We start from the raw sequence: 17042 nt of genomic DNA, 5'->3' as shown, positions 1-17042 counted from the left end.
TTGTAATAGATAGTATAACTAACTAACATAGGCTATTAGTTGTAATAGATAGTTAGTTAGACTAACATAGGCTATTAGTTGTAATAGATAGTTAGTTAGACTAACATAGGCTATTAGTTGTAATAGATAGTATAACTATGTTAGTCTAACTAACTATCTATTACAACTAATAGCCTATGTTAGTCTAACTAACTATCTATTACAACTAATAGCCTATGTTAGTTAGTTATACTATCTATTACAACTAATAGCCTATGTTAGTTAGACTATCTATTACAACTAATAGCCTATGTTAGTTAGTTATACTATCTATTACAACTAATAGCCTATGTTAGTTAGTTATACTATCTATTACAACTAATAGCCTATGTTAGTTAGTTATACTATCTATTACAACTAATAGCCTATGTTAGTTAGTTATACTATCTATTACAACTAATAGCCTATGTTAGTTAGTTATACTATCTATTACAACTAATAGCCTATGTTAGTTAGACTATCTATTACAACTAATAGCCTATGTTAGTTAGTTATACTATCTATTACAACTAATAGCCTATGTTAGTTAGTTATACTATCTATTACAACTAATAGCCTATGTTAGTCTAACTAACTATCTATTACAACTAATAGCCTATGTTAGTCTAACTAACTATCTATTACAACTAATAGCCTATGTTAGTTAGTTATACTATCTATTACAACTAATAGCCTATGTTAGTTAGTTATACTATCTATTACAACTAATAGCCTATGCTAGTTAGTTATACTATCTATTACAACTAATAGCCTATGTTAGTTAGTTATACTATCTATTACAACTAATAGCCTATGTTAGTTAGTTATACTATCTATTACAACTAATAGCCTATGTTAGTCTAACTAACTATCTATTACAACTAATAGCCTATGTTAGTCTAACTAACTATCTATTACAACTAATAGCCTATGTTAGTTAGTTATACTATCTATTACAACTAATAGCCTATGTTAGTTAGTTATACTATCTATTACAACTAATAGCCTATGTTAGTCTAACTAACTATCTATTACAACTAATAGCCTATGTTAGTCTAACTAACTATCTATTACAACTAATAGCCTATGTTAGTTAGTTATACTATCTATTACAACTAATAGCCTATGTTAGTCTAACTAACTATCTATTACAACTAATAGCCTATGTTAGTTAGTTAGACTATCTATTACAACTAATAGCCTATGTTAGTCTAACTAACTATCTATTACAACTAATAGCCTATGTTAGTTATACTATCTATTACAACTAATAGCCTATGTTAGTTAGTTATACTATCTATTACAACTAATAGCCTATGTTAGTTAGTTATACTATCTATTACAACTAATAGCCTATGTTAGTTAGACTATCTATTACAACTAATAGCCTATGTTAGTTAGACTATCTATTACAACTAATAGCCTATGTTAGTTAGTTATACTATCTATTACAACTAATAGCCTATGTTAGTTAGTTATACTATCTATTACAACTAATAGCCTATGTTAGTTAGTTAGACTATCTATTACAACTAATAGCCTATGTTAGTTAGTTATACTATCTATTACAACTAATAGCCTATGTTAGTCTAACTAACTATCTATTACAACTAATAGCCTATGTTAGTCTAACTAACTATCTATTACAACTAATAGCCTATGTTAGTTAGTTATACTATCTATTACAACTAATAGCCTATGTTAGTCTAACTAACTATCTATTACAACTAATAGCCTATGTTAGTTAGTTATACTATCTATTACAACTAATAGCCTATGTTAGTCTAACTAACTATCTATTACAACTAATAGCCTATGTTAGTCTAACTAACTATCTATTACAACTAATAGCCTATGTTAGTTAGTTATACTATCTATTACAACTAATAGCCTATGTTAGTTAGTTATACTATCTATTACAACTAATAGCCTATGTTAGTCTAACTAACTATCTATTACAACTAATAGCCTATGTTAGTTAGTTATACTATCTATTACAACTAATAGCCTATGTTAGTCTAACTAACTATCTATTACAACTAATAGCCTATGTTAGTCTAACTAACTATCTATTACAACTAATAGCCTATGTTAGTTAGTTATACTATCTATTACAACTAATAGCCTATGTTAGTTAGTTATACTATCTATTACAACTAATAGCCTATGTTAGTTAGTTATACTATCTATTACAACTAATAGCCTATGTTAGTTAGTTATACTATCTATTACAACTAATAGCCTATGTTAGTTAGTTATACTATCTATTACAACTAATAGCCTATGTTAGTCTAACTAACTATCTATTACAACTAATAGCCTATGTTAGTCTAACTAACTATCTATTACAACTAATAGCCTATGTTAGTTAGTTATACTATCTATTACAACTAATAGCCTATGTTAGTTAGTTATACTATCTATTACAACTAATAGCCTATGTTAGTCTAACTAACTATCTATTACAACTAATAGCCTATGTTAGTCTAACTAACTATCTATTACAACTAATAGCCTATGTTAGTTAGTTATACTATCTATTACAACTAATAGCCTATGTTAGTCTAACTAACTATCTATTACAACTAATAGCCTATGTTAGTTAGTTAGACTATCTATTACAACTAATAGCCTATGTTAGTCTAACTAACTATCTATTACAACTAATAGCCTATGTTAGTTATACTATCTATTACAACTAATAGCCTATGTTAGTTAGTTATACTATCTATTACAACTAATAGCCTATGTTAGTTAGTTATACTATCTATTACAACTAATAGCCTATGTTAGTTAGACTATCTATTACAACTAATAGCCTATGTTAGTTAGACTATCTATTACAACTAATAGCCTATGTTAGTTAGTTATACTATCTATTACAACTAATAGCCTATGTTAGTTAGTTATACTATCTATTACAACTAATAGCCTATGTTAGTTAGTTAGACTATCTATTACAACTAATAGCCTATGTTAGTTAGTTATACTATCTATTACAACTAATAGCCTATGTTAGTCTAACTAACTATCTATTACAACTAATAGCCTATGTTAGTCTAACTAACTATCTATTACAACTAATAGCCTATGTTAGTTAGTTATACTATCTATTACAACTAATAGCCTATGTTAGTCTAACTAACTATCTATTACAACTAATAGCCTATGTTAGTTAGTTATACTATCTATTACAACTAATAGCCTATGTTAGTTAGTTATACTATCTATTACAACTAATAGCCTATGTTAGTCTAACTAACTATCTATTACAACTAATAGCCTATGTTAGTTAGTTATACTATCTATTACAACTAATAGCCTATGTTAGTCTAACTAACTATCTATTACAACTAATAGCCTATGTTAGTTAGTTATACTATCTATTACAACTAATAGCCTATGTTAGTTAGTTATACTATCTATTACAACTAATAGCCTATGTTAGTTAGTTATACTATCTATTACAACTAATAGCCTATGTTAGTTAGTTATACTATCTATTACAACTAATAGCCTATGTTAGTTAGTTATACTATCTATTACAACTAATAGCCTATGTTAGTTAGTTATACTATCTATTACAACTAATAGCCTATGTTAGTTAGACTATCTATTACAACTAATAGCCTATGTTAGTTAGTTATACTATCTATTACAACTAATAGCCTATGTTAGTTAGTTATACTATCTATTACAACTAATAGCCTATGTTAGTCTAACTAACTATCTATTACAACTAATAGCCTATGTTAGTTATACTATCTATTACAACTAATAGCCTATGTTAGTTAGTTATACTATCTATTACAACTAATAGCCTATGTTAGTTAGTTATACTATCTATTACAACTAATAGCCTATGTTAGTTAGTTATACTATCTATTACAACTAATAGCCTATGTTAGTTAGTTATACTATCTATTACAACTAATAGCCTATGTTAGTTAGTTATACTATCTATTACAACTAATAGCCTATGTTAGTTAGTTATACTATCTATTACAACTAATAGCCTATGTTAGTTAGTTATACTATCTATTACAACTAATAGCCTATGTTAGTTAGTTATACTATCTATTACAACTAATAGCCTATGTTAGTTAGTTATACTATCTATTACAACTAATAGCCTATGTTAGTTAGTTATACTATCTATTACAACTAATAGCCTATGTTAGTTAGTTATACTATCTATTACAACTAATAGCCTATGTTAGTTAGTTAGACTATCTATTACAACTAATAGCCTATGTTAGTTATACTATCTATTACAACTAATAGCCTATGTTAGTTAGTTATACTATCTATTACAACTAATAGCCTATGTTAGTTATACTATCTATTACAACTAATAGCCTATGTTAGTTAGTTATACTATCTATTACAACTAATAGCCTATGTTAGTTAGTTATACTATCTATTACAACTAATAGCCTATGTTAGTTATACTATCTATTACAACTAATAGCCTATGTTAGTTAGTTAGACTATCTATTACAACTAATAGCCTATGTTAGTTAGTTATACTATCTATTACAACTAATAGCCTATGTTAGTTAGTTATACTATCTATGACAACTAATAGCCTATGTTAGTTATACTATCTATTACAACTAATAGCCTATGTTAGTTAGTTAAACTATCTATTACAACTAATAGCCTATGTTAGTTAGTTATACTATCTATTACAACTAATAGCCTATGTTAGTTATACTATCTATTACAACTAATAGCCTATGTTAGTTAGTTATACTATCTATTACAACTAATAGCCTATGTTAGTTATACTATCTATTACAACTAATAGCCTATGTTAGTTAGACTATCTATTACAACTAATAGCCTATGTTAGTTAGTTATACTATCTATTACAACTAATAGCCTATGTTAGTTAGACTATCTATTACAACTAATAGCCTATGTTAGTTAGACTATCTATTACAACTAATAGCCTATGTTAGTTAGACTATCTATTACAACTAATAGCCTATGTTAGTTAGATTATCTATTACAACTAATAGCCTATGTTAGTTAGTTATACTATCTATTACAACTAATAGCCTATGTTAGTTAGTTATACTATCTATTACAACTAATAGCCTATGTTAGTTAGTTATACTATCTATTACAACTAATAGCCTATGTTAGTTAGACTATCTATTACAACTAATAGCCTATGTTAGTTAGTTATACTATCTATTACAACTAATAGCCTATGTTAGTTAGTTATACTATCTATTACAACTAATAGCCTATGTTAGTCTAACTAACTATCTATTACAACTAATAGCCTATGTTAGTTATACTATCTATTACAACTAATAGCCTATGTTAGTTAGTTATACTATCTATTACAACTAATAGCCTATGTTAGTTAGTTATACTATCTATTACAACTAATAGCCTATGTTAGTTAGTTATACTATCTATTACAACTAATAGCCTATGTTAGTTAGTTATACTATCTATTACAACTAATAGCCTATGTTAGTTAGTTATACTATCTATTACAACTAATAGCCTATGTTAGTTAGTTATACTATCTATTACAACTAATAGCCTATGTTAGTTAGTTATACTATCTATTACAACTAATAGCCTATGTTAGTTAGTTATACTATCTATTACAACTAATAGCCTATGTTAGTTAGTTATACTATCTATTACAACTAATAGCCTATGTTAGTTAGTTATACTATCTATTACAACTAATAGCCTATGTTAGTTAGTTATACTATCTATTACAACTAATAGCCTATGTTAGTTAGTTAGACTATCTATTACAACTAATAGCCTATGTTAGTTATACTATCTATTACAACTAATAGCCTATGTTAGTTAGTTATACTATCTATTACAACTAATAGCCTATGTTAGTTATACTATCTATTACAACTAATAGCCTATGTTAGTTAGTTATACTATCTATTACAACTAATAGCCTATGTTAGTTAGTTATACTATCTATTACAACTAATAGCCTATGTTAGTTATACTATCTATTACAACTAATAGCCTATGTTAGTTAGTTAGACTATCTATTACAACTAATAGCCTATGTTAGTTAGTTATACTATCTATTACAACTAATAGCCTATGTTAGTTAGTTATACTATCTATGACAACTAATAGCCTATGTTAGTTATACTATCTATTACAACTAATAGCCTATGTTAGTTAGTTAAACTATCTATTACAACTAATAGCCTATGTTAGTTAGTTATACTATCTATTACAACTAATAGCCTATGTTAGTTATACTATCTATTACAACTAATAGCCTATGTTAGTTAGTTATACTATCTATTACAACTAATAGCCTATGTTAGTTATACTATCTATTACAACTAATAGCCTATGTTAGTTAGACTATCTATTACAACTAATAGCCTATGTTAGTTAGTTATACTATCTATTACAACTAATAGCCTATGTTAGTTAGACTATCTATTACAACTAATAGCCTATGTTAGTTAGACTATCTATTACAACTAATAGCCTATGTTAGTTAGACTATCTATTACAACTAATAGCCTATGTTAGTTAGATTATCTATTACAACTAATAGCCTATGTTAGTTAGTTATACTATCTATTACAACTAATAGCCTATGTTAGTTAGTTATACTATCTATTACAACTAATAGCCTATGTTAGTTAGTTATACTATCTATTACAACTAATAGCCTATGTTAGTTAGTTATACTATCTATTACAACTAATAGCCTATGTTAGTTAGTTATACTATCTATTACAACTAATAGCCTATGTTAGTTAGTTATACTATCTATTACAACTAATAGCCTATGTTAGTTATACTATCTATTACAACTAATAGCCTATGTTAGTTAGTTAGACTATCTATTACAACTAATAGCCTATGTTAGTTAGTTATACTATCTATTACAACTAATAGCCTATGTTAGTTAGTTATACTATCTATTACAACTAATAGCCTATGTTAGTTAGTTAGACTATCTATTACAACTAATAGCCTATGTTAGTTAGTTATACTATCTATTACAACTAATAGCCTATGTTAGTTATACTATCTATTACAACTAATAGCCTATTTTAGTTAGACTATCTATTACAACTAATAGCCTATGTTAGTTAGTTATACTATCTATTACAACTAATAGCCTATGTTAGTTAGTTATACTATCTATTACAACTAATAGCCTATGTTAGTTAGTTAGACTATCTATTACAACTAATAGCCTATGTTAGTTAGTTATACTATCTATTACAACTAATAGCCTATGTTAGTTATACTATCTATTACAACTAATAGCCTATTTTAGTTAGACTATCTATTACAACTAATAGCCTATGTTAGTTAGTTATACTATCTATTACAACTAATAGCCTATGTTAGTTATACTATCTATTACAACTAATAGCCTATGTTAGTTAGTTAGACTATCTATTACAACTAATAGCCTATGTTAGTCTAACTAACTATCTATTACAACTAATAGCCTATGTTAGTCTAACTAACTATCTATTACAACTAATAGCCTATGTTAGTCGAACTAACTATCTATTACAACTAATAGCCTATGTTAGTCTAACTAACTATCTATTACAACTAATAGCCTATGTTAGTTAGTTATACTATCTATTACAACTAATAGCCTATGTTAGTTAGTTATACTATCTATTACAACTAATAGCCTATGTTAGTTAGATTATCTATTACAACTAATAGCCTATGTTAGTTAGATTATCTATTACAACTAATAGCCTATGTTAGTTATACTATCTATTACAACTAATAGCCTATGTTAGTTAGTTATACTATCTATTACAACTAATAGCCTATGTTAGTTAGTTATACTATCTATTACAACTAATAGCCTATGTTAGTTAGTTATACTATCTATTACAACTAATAGCCTATGTTAGTTATACTATCTATTACAACTAATAGCCTATGTTAGTTAGTTATACTATCTATTACAACTAATAGCCTATGTTAGTTAGTTATACTATCTATTACAACTAATAGCCTATGTTAGTTAGTTATACTATCTATTACAACTAATAGCCTATGTTAGTTAGTTATACTATCTATTACAACTAATAGCCTATGTTAGTTAGTTATACTATCTATTACAACTAATAGCCTATGTTAGTTAGTTATACTATCTATTACAACTAATAGCCTATGTTAGTTATACTATCTATTACAACTAATAGCCTATGTTAGTTAGTTATACTATCTATTACAACTAATAGCCTATGTTAGTTAGTTATACTATCTATTACAACTAATAGCCTATGTTAGTTAGTTATACTATCTATTACAACTAATAGCCTATGTTAGTTAGTTATACTATCTATTACAACTAATAGCCTATGTTAGTTATACTATCTATTACAACTAATAGCCTATGTTAGTTAGTTATACTATCTATTACAACTAATAGCCTATGTTAGTTAGTTATACTATCTATTACAACTAATAGCCTATGTTAGTTAGTTATACTATCTATTACAACTAATAGCCTATGTTAGTTAGTTATACTATCTATTACAACTAATAGCCTATGTTAGTTAGTTATACTATCTATTACAACTAATAGCCTATGTTAGTTAGACTATCTATTACAACTAATAGCCTATGTTAGTTAGACTATCTATTACAACTAATAGCCTATGTTAGTTAGACTATCTATTACAACTAATAGCCTATGTTAGTTAGATTATCTATTACAACTAATAGCCTATGTTAGTTAGTTATACTATCTATTACAACTAATAGCCTATGTTAGTTAGTTATACTATCTATTACAACTAATAGCCTATGTTAGTTAGTTATACTATCTATTACAACTAATAGCCTATGTTAGTTAGACTATCTATTACAACTAATAGCCTATGTTAGTTAGACTATCTATTACAACTATTAGCCTATGTTAGTTAGACTATCTATTACAACTAATAGCCTATGTTAGTTATACTATCTATTACAACTAATAGCCTATGTTAGTTAGTTAGACTATCTATTACAACTAATAGCCTATGTTAGTTAGTTAGACTATCTATTACAACTAATAGCCTATGTTAGTTAGTTATACTATCTATTACAACTAATAGCCTATGTTAGTTAGTTAGACTATCTATTACAACTAATAGCCTATGTTAGTTATACTATCTATTACAACTAATAGCCTATGTTAGTTAGTTATACTATCTATTACAACTAATAGCCTATGTTAGTTAGTTATACTATCTATTACAACTAATAGCCTATGTTAGTTAGTTATACAATCTATTACAACTAATAGCCTATGTTAGTCTAACTAACTATCTATTACAACTAATAGCCTATGTTAGTTAGTTATACTATCTATTACAACTAATAGCCTATGTTAGTCTAACTAACTATCTATTACAACTAATAGCCTATGTTAGTTAGTTATACTATCTATTACAACTAATAGCCTATGTTAGTTAGTTATACTATCTATTACAACTAATAGCCTATGTTAGTTAGTTATACTATCTATTACAACTAATAGCCTATGTTAGTTAGTTATACTATCTATTACAACTAATAGCCTATGTTAGTCTAACTAACTATCTATTACAACTAATAGCCTATGTTAGTTAGTTATACTATCTATTACAACTAATAGCCTATGTTAGTCTAACTAACTATCTATTACAACTAATAGCCTATGTTAGTCTAACTAACTATCTATTACAACTAATAGCCTATGTTAGTTAGTTATACTATCTATTACAACTAATAGCCTATGTTAGTCTAACTAACTATCTATTACAACTAATAGCCTATGTTAGTTAGTTAGACTATCTATTACAACTAATAGCCTATGTTAGTTAGTTATACTATCTATTACAACTAATAGCCTATGTTAGTCTAACTAACTATCTATTACAACTAATAGCCTATGTTAGTTAGTTAGACTATCTATTACAACTAATAGCCTATGTTAGTTAGTTATACTATCTATTACAACTAATAGCCTATGTTAGTTATACTATCTATTACAACTAATAGCCTATGTTAGTTAGTTATACTATCTATTACAACTAATAGCCTATGTTAGTTAGACTATCTATTACAACTAATAGCCTATGTTAGTTAGACTATCTATTACAACTAATAGCCTATGTTAGTTAGTTATACTATCTATTACAACTAATAGCCTATGTTAGTTAGACTATCTATTACAACTAATAGCCTATGTTAGTTAGACTATCTATTACAACTAATAGCCTATGTTAGTTAGACTATCTATTACAACTAATAGCCTATGTTAGTTAGACTATCTATTACAACTAATAGCCTATGTTAGTTAGTTATACTATCTATTACAACTAATAGCCTATGTTAGTTAGACTATCTATTACAACTAATAGCCTATGTTAGTTAGACTATCTATTACAACTATTAGCCTATGTTAGTTAGACTATCTATTACAACTAATAGCCTATGTTAGTTAGACTATCTATTACAACTAATAGCCTATGTTAGTTAGTTAGACTATCTATTACAACTAATAGCCTATGTTAGTTAGTTAGACTATCTATTACAACTAATAGCCTATGTTAGTTAGTTATACTATCTATTACAACTAATAGCCTATGTTAGTTAGTTATACTATCTATTACAACTAATAGCCTATGTTAGTTATACTATCTATTACAACTAATAGCCTATGTTAGTTAGTTATACTATCTATTACAACTAATAGCCTATGTTAGTTAGTTATACTATCTATTACAACTAATAGCCTATGTTAGTCTAACTAACTATCTATTACAACTAATAGCCTATGTTAGTTAGTTAGACTATCTATTACAACTAATAGCCTATGTTAGTTAGTTATACTATCTATTACAACTAATAGCCTATGTTAGTCTAACTAACTATCTATTACAACTAATAGCCTATGTTAGTTAGTTATACTATCTATTACAACTAATAGCCTATGTTAGTTAGTTATACTATCTATTACAACTAATAGCCTATGTTAGTTAGTTATACTATCTATTACAACTAATAGCCTATGTTAGTTAGTTATACTATCTATTACAACTAATAGCCTATGTTAGTTAGTTAGACTATCTATTACAACTAATAGCCTATGTTAGTCTAACTAACTATCTATTACAACTAATAGCCTATGTTAGTTAGACTATCTATTACAACTAATAGCCTATGTTAGTTAGACTATCTATTACAACTAATAGCCTATGTTAGTTAGTTAGTTAGTTAGTTAGTTAGTTAGTTAGTTAGTTAGTTAGTTAGTTAGTTAGTTAGTTAGTTAGTTAGGCAGAGATGTGTGGAGATGCACTGACTCGTATTATATTTCATGATCTCTCTCTCTCTGTGTTTGTGTGTGTCTGTGTTGCATCCTTCTAAATAAATACAGCTGTCTGTGCTCCCATGCACACGCTCATATTAACAATTTGCCATTTTGAATGCAACTGCCTATTTATAGGCCAGTATGAAATGTAGGCTATTATGTAAATCCCGTACCAATTATAGACTGTATCTATAAATATTTTTAACTCTTAATTTCACTAAATCACATAACGTGGTCCCTCTTATTCATCTCCTCTCTTTTCCTCTGTCACCTCTGCCCTCTCTTCCATCTCTCTCATCTCTTTTCCTCTGCTCTCTCTTTGGGATACATAGGATACACTCTGTCATCTCTCTCTCTCTCTCTCTCTCTCTCTCTCTCTCTCCTCTGCCCCCCCTTTCCCTCTCTCTCTCCTATTTCCCTCTCTCTGTCATCTCTCTCCTCTTTCCCTTTCCCTCTCTCTGTCATCTCTCTCTCTCTCTCTCTCTCTCTCTCTCTCTCTCTCTCTCTCTCTCTCTCTCTCTCTCTCTCTCTCTCTCCTCTTTCCCTCTCCCTCTCTCTGTCATCTCTCCTCTTTCCCTCTCTCTCTATAACCATGTGATTTACATGTTTGACAATGTTCGATCATGTCCCTCAGTTCCGGTTGCTTGGGAGGGAAGACAGTCAAAGGCAACGTTGTCCTCAAACCTCCAGCAGCCGAGACTTGAGAAACAGGACACTCTAGTTATAACAATCCGAGGCGACAGTGAAGTGGACCGAGTGACCGCGCGCAACCGATAGTTTTCATAGTAGCCAATAGAAAATTCTCCATCTTGTAAACAGACGACGGTCTCGTGACTTTGAGCAACAAGATGACAGCGTTAACGATGCCGAAAATGCAATAAGTGCACAACCGTTGTCATCAAAGCGCGAGTGACTGAGAACCAAAGTGGACTTCGCTTTTCTTTTTCACTTTGCCGTTGGCCAGGTCAACACATCACCATCATCACACAGCTGCGTAGCTGTCTGCGCGTCGCGCCGGACTCCGAGTTGCTCTCTCGATGGACCAACCGGACAATCATCACGGAAAAGGACATCCTGCGTAAATCAGACCGTTTCCATGCGGACCGAAAACTGCGTCCTCACATCATCAGATCCGTGGAACAGGTGACACTGACATCTGCTCCGTCTGTTGGGCAGAATTCAAGCTGATCTAGGAGGAAATGCCTGGAGCCTGCGGTTATCGTCTGTCACACAGGGCAGAGAACACATCTACTGAACACTTCTATGGAGTAAAGTAGCCGACTGAAGCGGACAGCATTCCACATGAACATAGGATACCAAAATGACGAGTCTGCATCTGTTGGAAGTTTGTGGAGCCATTTGATCTGTTCTGGGAAGACATGTATAGTCTTATTTGCATTGGTCGACTGCTCTGTCTGACCCAAAACAAAGGGACTATTTGTATCATAAAAATGCAGCTTTATATTGTTGAGTGAATTGTTATCACCACTATTTTAATCAATACTCAGCTGCTTTTGGTTGTTGATAATAATCAAATAATCAATTACAAATCCATCAATATTATTGTAATGTATAGATGTCAGTTGACATCTCATGTAATGTGTGGTGGTCAGGGGCCTATTAGCAGAGAGTAGTCAGGGACCTATTAGCAGAGAGTAGTCAAGGACCTATTAGCAGAGAGGAATCAGGGGCCTATTAGCAGAGAGTAGTCAGGGACCTATTAGCAGAGAGGAATCAGGGGCCTATTAGCAGAGAGTAGTCAGGGACCTATTAGCAGAGAGGAATCAGGGGCCTATTAGCAGAGAGTAGTCAGTGGCCTATTAGCAGAGAGTTATCACTGGCCTATTAGCAGAGAGGAATCAGGGGCCTATTAGCAGAGAGTAGTCAGGGACCTATTAGCAGAGAGTAGTCAGTGGCCTATTAGCAGAGAGTTATCACTGGCCTATTAGCAGAGAGGAATCAGGGGCCTATTAGCAGAGAGTAGTCAGTGGCCTATTAGCAGAGAGTTATCACTGGCCTATTAGCAGAGAGGAATCAGGGGCCTATTAGCAGAGAGGAGTCAGTGGCCTATTAGCAGAGAGTAGTCAGTGACCTATTAGCAGAGAGGAATCAGGGGCCTATTAGCAGAGAGGAGTCAGTGGCCTATTAGCAGAGAGTAGTCAGTGGCCTATTAGCAGAGAGTAGTCAGGGACCTATTAGCAGAGAGTTATCACTGGCCTATTAGCAGAGAGTAGTCAGGGACCTATTAGCAGAGAGTAGTCAGGGACCTATTAGCAGAGAGTAGTCAGGGACCTATTAGCAGAGAGTAGTCAGGGACCTATTAGCAGAGAGGAATCACTGGCCTATTAAGGAACACAATGCCCCCTGTTGCTGCGGGTCCTGCCACTGGCTCCTTTCTCCAACAGTTCAGAGTAGGAGCCTCCGACCGGGTTGACCAGCACCAGCCGTTCAGAGTAGGAGCCTCCGACCGGGCTGACCAGCACCAGCCGTTCAGAGTAGGAGCCTCCGACCGGGTTGACCAGTCTCAGAACCAGCAACAGTCTCTGTCACAGCCAGTCCAGCCCCAACCAGACCATCTTCAAACCCAGCCTCAGTTCAGATTCAGAGCAACAGTCCATAGTCATACAGGTGTAGAGCCTCAGAACAGGCCTCAGACCCAGACCCCAGATACAGCCTCGTACACGTCCTCAGACACTGTCCCATCTTGACCAACCTCAGCCTCAGCCTCAGCCAGTGTTGGAGCCCCAGTCTCAGCCCCAGCCCCAGCCTCAGCCCAAGCCTCAGCCCCAGCCTCAGACCCAGACAGTGTTGGAGCCCCAGCCTCAGCCCCAGCCCCAGCCTCAGCCCCAGACAGTGTTGGAGCCCCAGGCTCAGCCCCAGCCTCAGCCCAAGCCTCAGCCCCAGCCTCAGCCCCAGACAGTGTTGGAGCCCCAGTAACAGCACCAGACAGTGTTGGAGCCCCAGTAACAGCACCAACCCCATTTTAAGACAAGGCTTCAGCCTCATCCCCAGCCTCAGCCCCAGACAGTGTTGGAGCCCCAGTAACAGCACCAACCCCATTTTAAGACAAGGCTTCAGCCTCATCCCCTGATTCCATCCTGACTCAGCCAGTATCAAACGGCAGGCTGTCGGGCCACGGGCGTAGCAACGGGCGTAGCAACGGGCACGGCATGGGCAACTCCTCCAGGAAGGAGGAGGACGAGGAAGAGAAGGGGAAAGGGAAAGATAAGGATGCGGAGAAAGCGAAAGTAATGGAGGAGGAGAAGAGGAGGAGGAGGAAGAAGAAGAAGGAGGAGATGGAAGACGACGAGCTGCCCCTAGGGGTGGAGGAGATGCTGGCGAGCGGAGATCCCGTCTTGGATCTGAGCTATAAAAAGTTTCGCAGGTTGCCCGGTGTGGTCTGTGGGCTACGTCACCTGGAGAAGCTGTATGTGTGTCGTAACAGTCTGCGGACCCTCCCGGAGAACATCGTCCAACTAAAGGGCCTCCGCATTCTGGCTTTAGACTTCAACAAGATGGAGAACGTCCCGTTGGCCATCTGTCAGCTCCGTAACCTGACACGTCTCTACCTGGGCTCTAACCGCCTGATGTCTCTCCCTCCAGAGCTACGCAACCTTCAGAGTCTTCGCTGCCTCTGGATGGAGAGCAACTATTTCACACGCTTCCCCCGCCAGCTCTACGACTTACCCCACCTCAGGTCCCTCCAGATGGGGGACAACAGGCTGCGGACTCTGCCCCCGGACCTGTGGCGTATGGAGGCTCTGCGAGGGCTGTGGCTCTACGGAAACCGTTTCACCGACTTCCCCCGTGTCTTACTCCGCATGGTGGATCTGGAGATCTTAGACCTGGACAAGAACAAGATCGAGGTGTTCCCTAATCTGAGCCGGCTCCCCGCCCTCCGCCTCTTCTCCTATGACCACAACCCAGTCGAGGGGCCTCCCGGCGTGGGGGAGGAGGTGCTGCTGGTGGGAGAGGGGGCCCAGGAGGAGCTGCAGGACCGAGTGGACAGGAAGGCTAAGAAGGAGCAGGAGGCGAGGGACGCGGAGGAGGCTGCGCTGGCCGGGGATGGGCCTGTGATCCAGGGCATTCTAAAGACGGCCAAACAGAACAGCGCGTCGCACGCAGGGCACAAGCATGACGAGGCCATGCCCCTAACCAAGGAGGAGAGGAGGAAGAAGGAGATGGAAGCGGAGTTAGAGAAGGCGTTGAACGACTACGGAGCGGGGCTTGAATACGACTTGGAGGGGATAGAATACGAGAAGGAGTTTATATGTGAGGGGGAGGGGTATGATGGCGGGGAGTTTGAGTACGGACGAGGAGATATAGACTATGAGTATGATGAGGGGGAGGAGCTAGAGGAACCAGGAAGACAAGTGGGCCGGTATTGATGACTGACTAACTTCTCCCCCTCCTAAGCCTCTGACTCCTCCTCTCCTAAGCCTCTGACTCCTCCCCTCCTAAGCCTCTGACTCCTCCTCACCTAAGCCTCTGACTCCTCCCCTCCTATGTCTAGACTTGTTTGAAATTGCAGCAGACATTGCAGATGACGGACTGATCTTACAAGTCACCTTGCAAAATAAATCACTACTTAGAATTATTTGTAGATCAGTCAGTCAGTCACAATATACCCACAATCCATCACAGATGTGACGCTCTCGGACACAGTCTCTGACTACTGCAACACTCTCAGGGCTATAGGAGGTGATGTGAAGAAAAAACACCCAGGAATTATCTAGCAAGGTTATCAAAATAGTTTTCCTCTGCCTTTCTTAGCTCCAGCTGTCATAACAATGCCCAACTAGAGGGTTGTTGAACTTTTAGTAAATCTTGTGTGAAATGAATTAATGACTAGCCTCCTGAACCTGTGATTTTCTCTGTCTCTCTGTAGTTAGCATTAGGACAGGGCTGACACTAAATGACTCATTAGATGTTTTTCTAACTGACCTGTGAAGATATATTAATGCACTGCACGTTGTGGGAATGAAGGCTGGATGGATGATGGCTGGCTGGAAGATTGGCTGGATTGATGGATGATGGGTTGATGAATGATGGATGGATGGATACATGGATGGATGATGGATAGATTGATGGATGGATGATGATTAGAGGATGGATGATAGATGGATGGATGGATGATGGATACATGGATGGATGATAGATAGATTGATGGATGATGGATAGATTGATGGATGATGATTAGAGGATGGATATATGGATGGATGGATGGATGATGGATAGACAGGATGGATGGATAGATGGATGGATGATGGCTATATGGATGGATGGATGATGGATAGACAGGATGGATGATAGATGGATGGATGGATGATGGATAAATGGATGGATGATGAATAGATGATGGATGGCTGATGGATAGATGGATGGATGGATGATGGATAGGCAGGATGGATGGATGATGGATAGACAGGATGGACGGATGATGGATAGACAGGATGGATGGATGATGGATAGATGGATGGATGATGGATTGGCAGGATGGATGGATGATGGATAAATGGATGGATGATGAATAGATGATGGATAGACAGGATGGATGGATGATGGATAGACAGGATGGATGGATGATGGATAGACAGGATGGATGGATGATGGATAGATGGATGGATGGATGGATGATGGATAGGCAGGATGGATGGATGATGGATAGGCAGGATGGATG

The 17042-nt window shown here is 34.5% G+C and overlaps 1 protein-coding gene across 1 annotated transcript; it reads left to right on the top strand.

The window, feature by feature from the left end:
• The first annotated feature begins 14180 nt into the window (after nt 1–14180).
• Nucleotides 14181–16418, top strand: LOC124036976 (leucine-rich repeat-containing protein 10B-like). The gene has a single exon (XM_046351589.1). It carries the CDS (start codon nt 14533–14535, stop codon nt 15748–15750), a length of 1218 nt encoding a protein of 405 aa, XP_046207545.1. The 5' UTR covers nt 14181–14532; the 3' UTR covers nt 15751–16418.
• The last annotated feature ends 624 nt before the right edge of the window (nt 16419–17042 follow it).

This window comes from Oncorhynchus gorbuscha, linkage group LG06 (assembly GCF_021184085.1).
Source record: "Oncorhynchus gorbuscha isolate QuinsamMale2020 ecotype Even-year linkage group LG06, OgorEven_v1.0, whole genome shotgun sequence".
NCBI lineage: Eukaryota > Metazoa > Chordata > Actinopteri > Salmoniformes > Salmonidae > Oncorhynchus > Oncorhynchus gorbuscha.
Note: the sequence above shows the minus strand (reverse complement) of the source record. Positions and strands in the feature narration are given on the sequence as shown.

Excerpts from the sequence above, each read along its gene's own strand:
- LOC124036976 (XM_046351589.1), top strand. The coding sequence starts at position 14,533 with ATGGGCAACTCCTCCAGGAAGGAGGAGGACGAGGAAGAGAAGGGGAAA.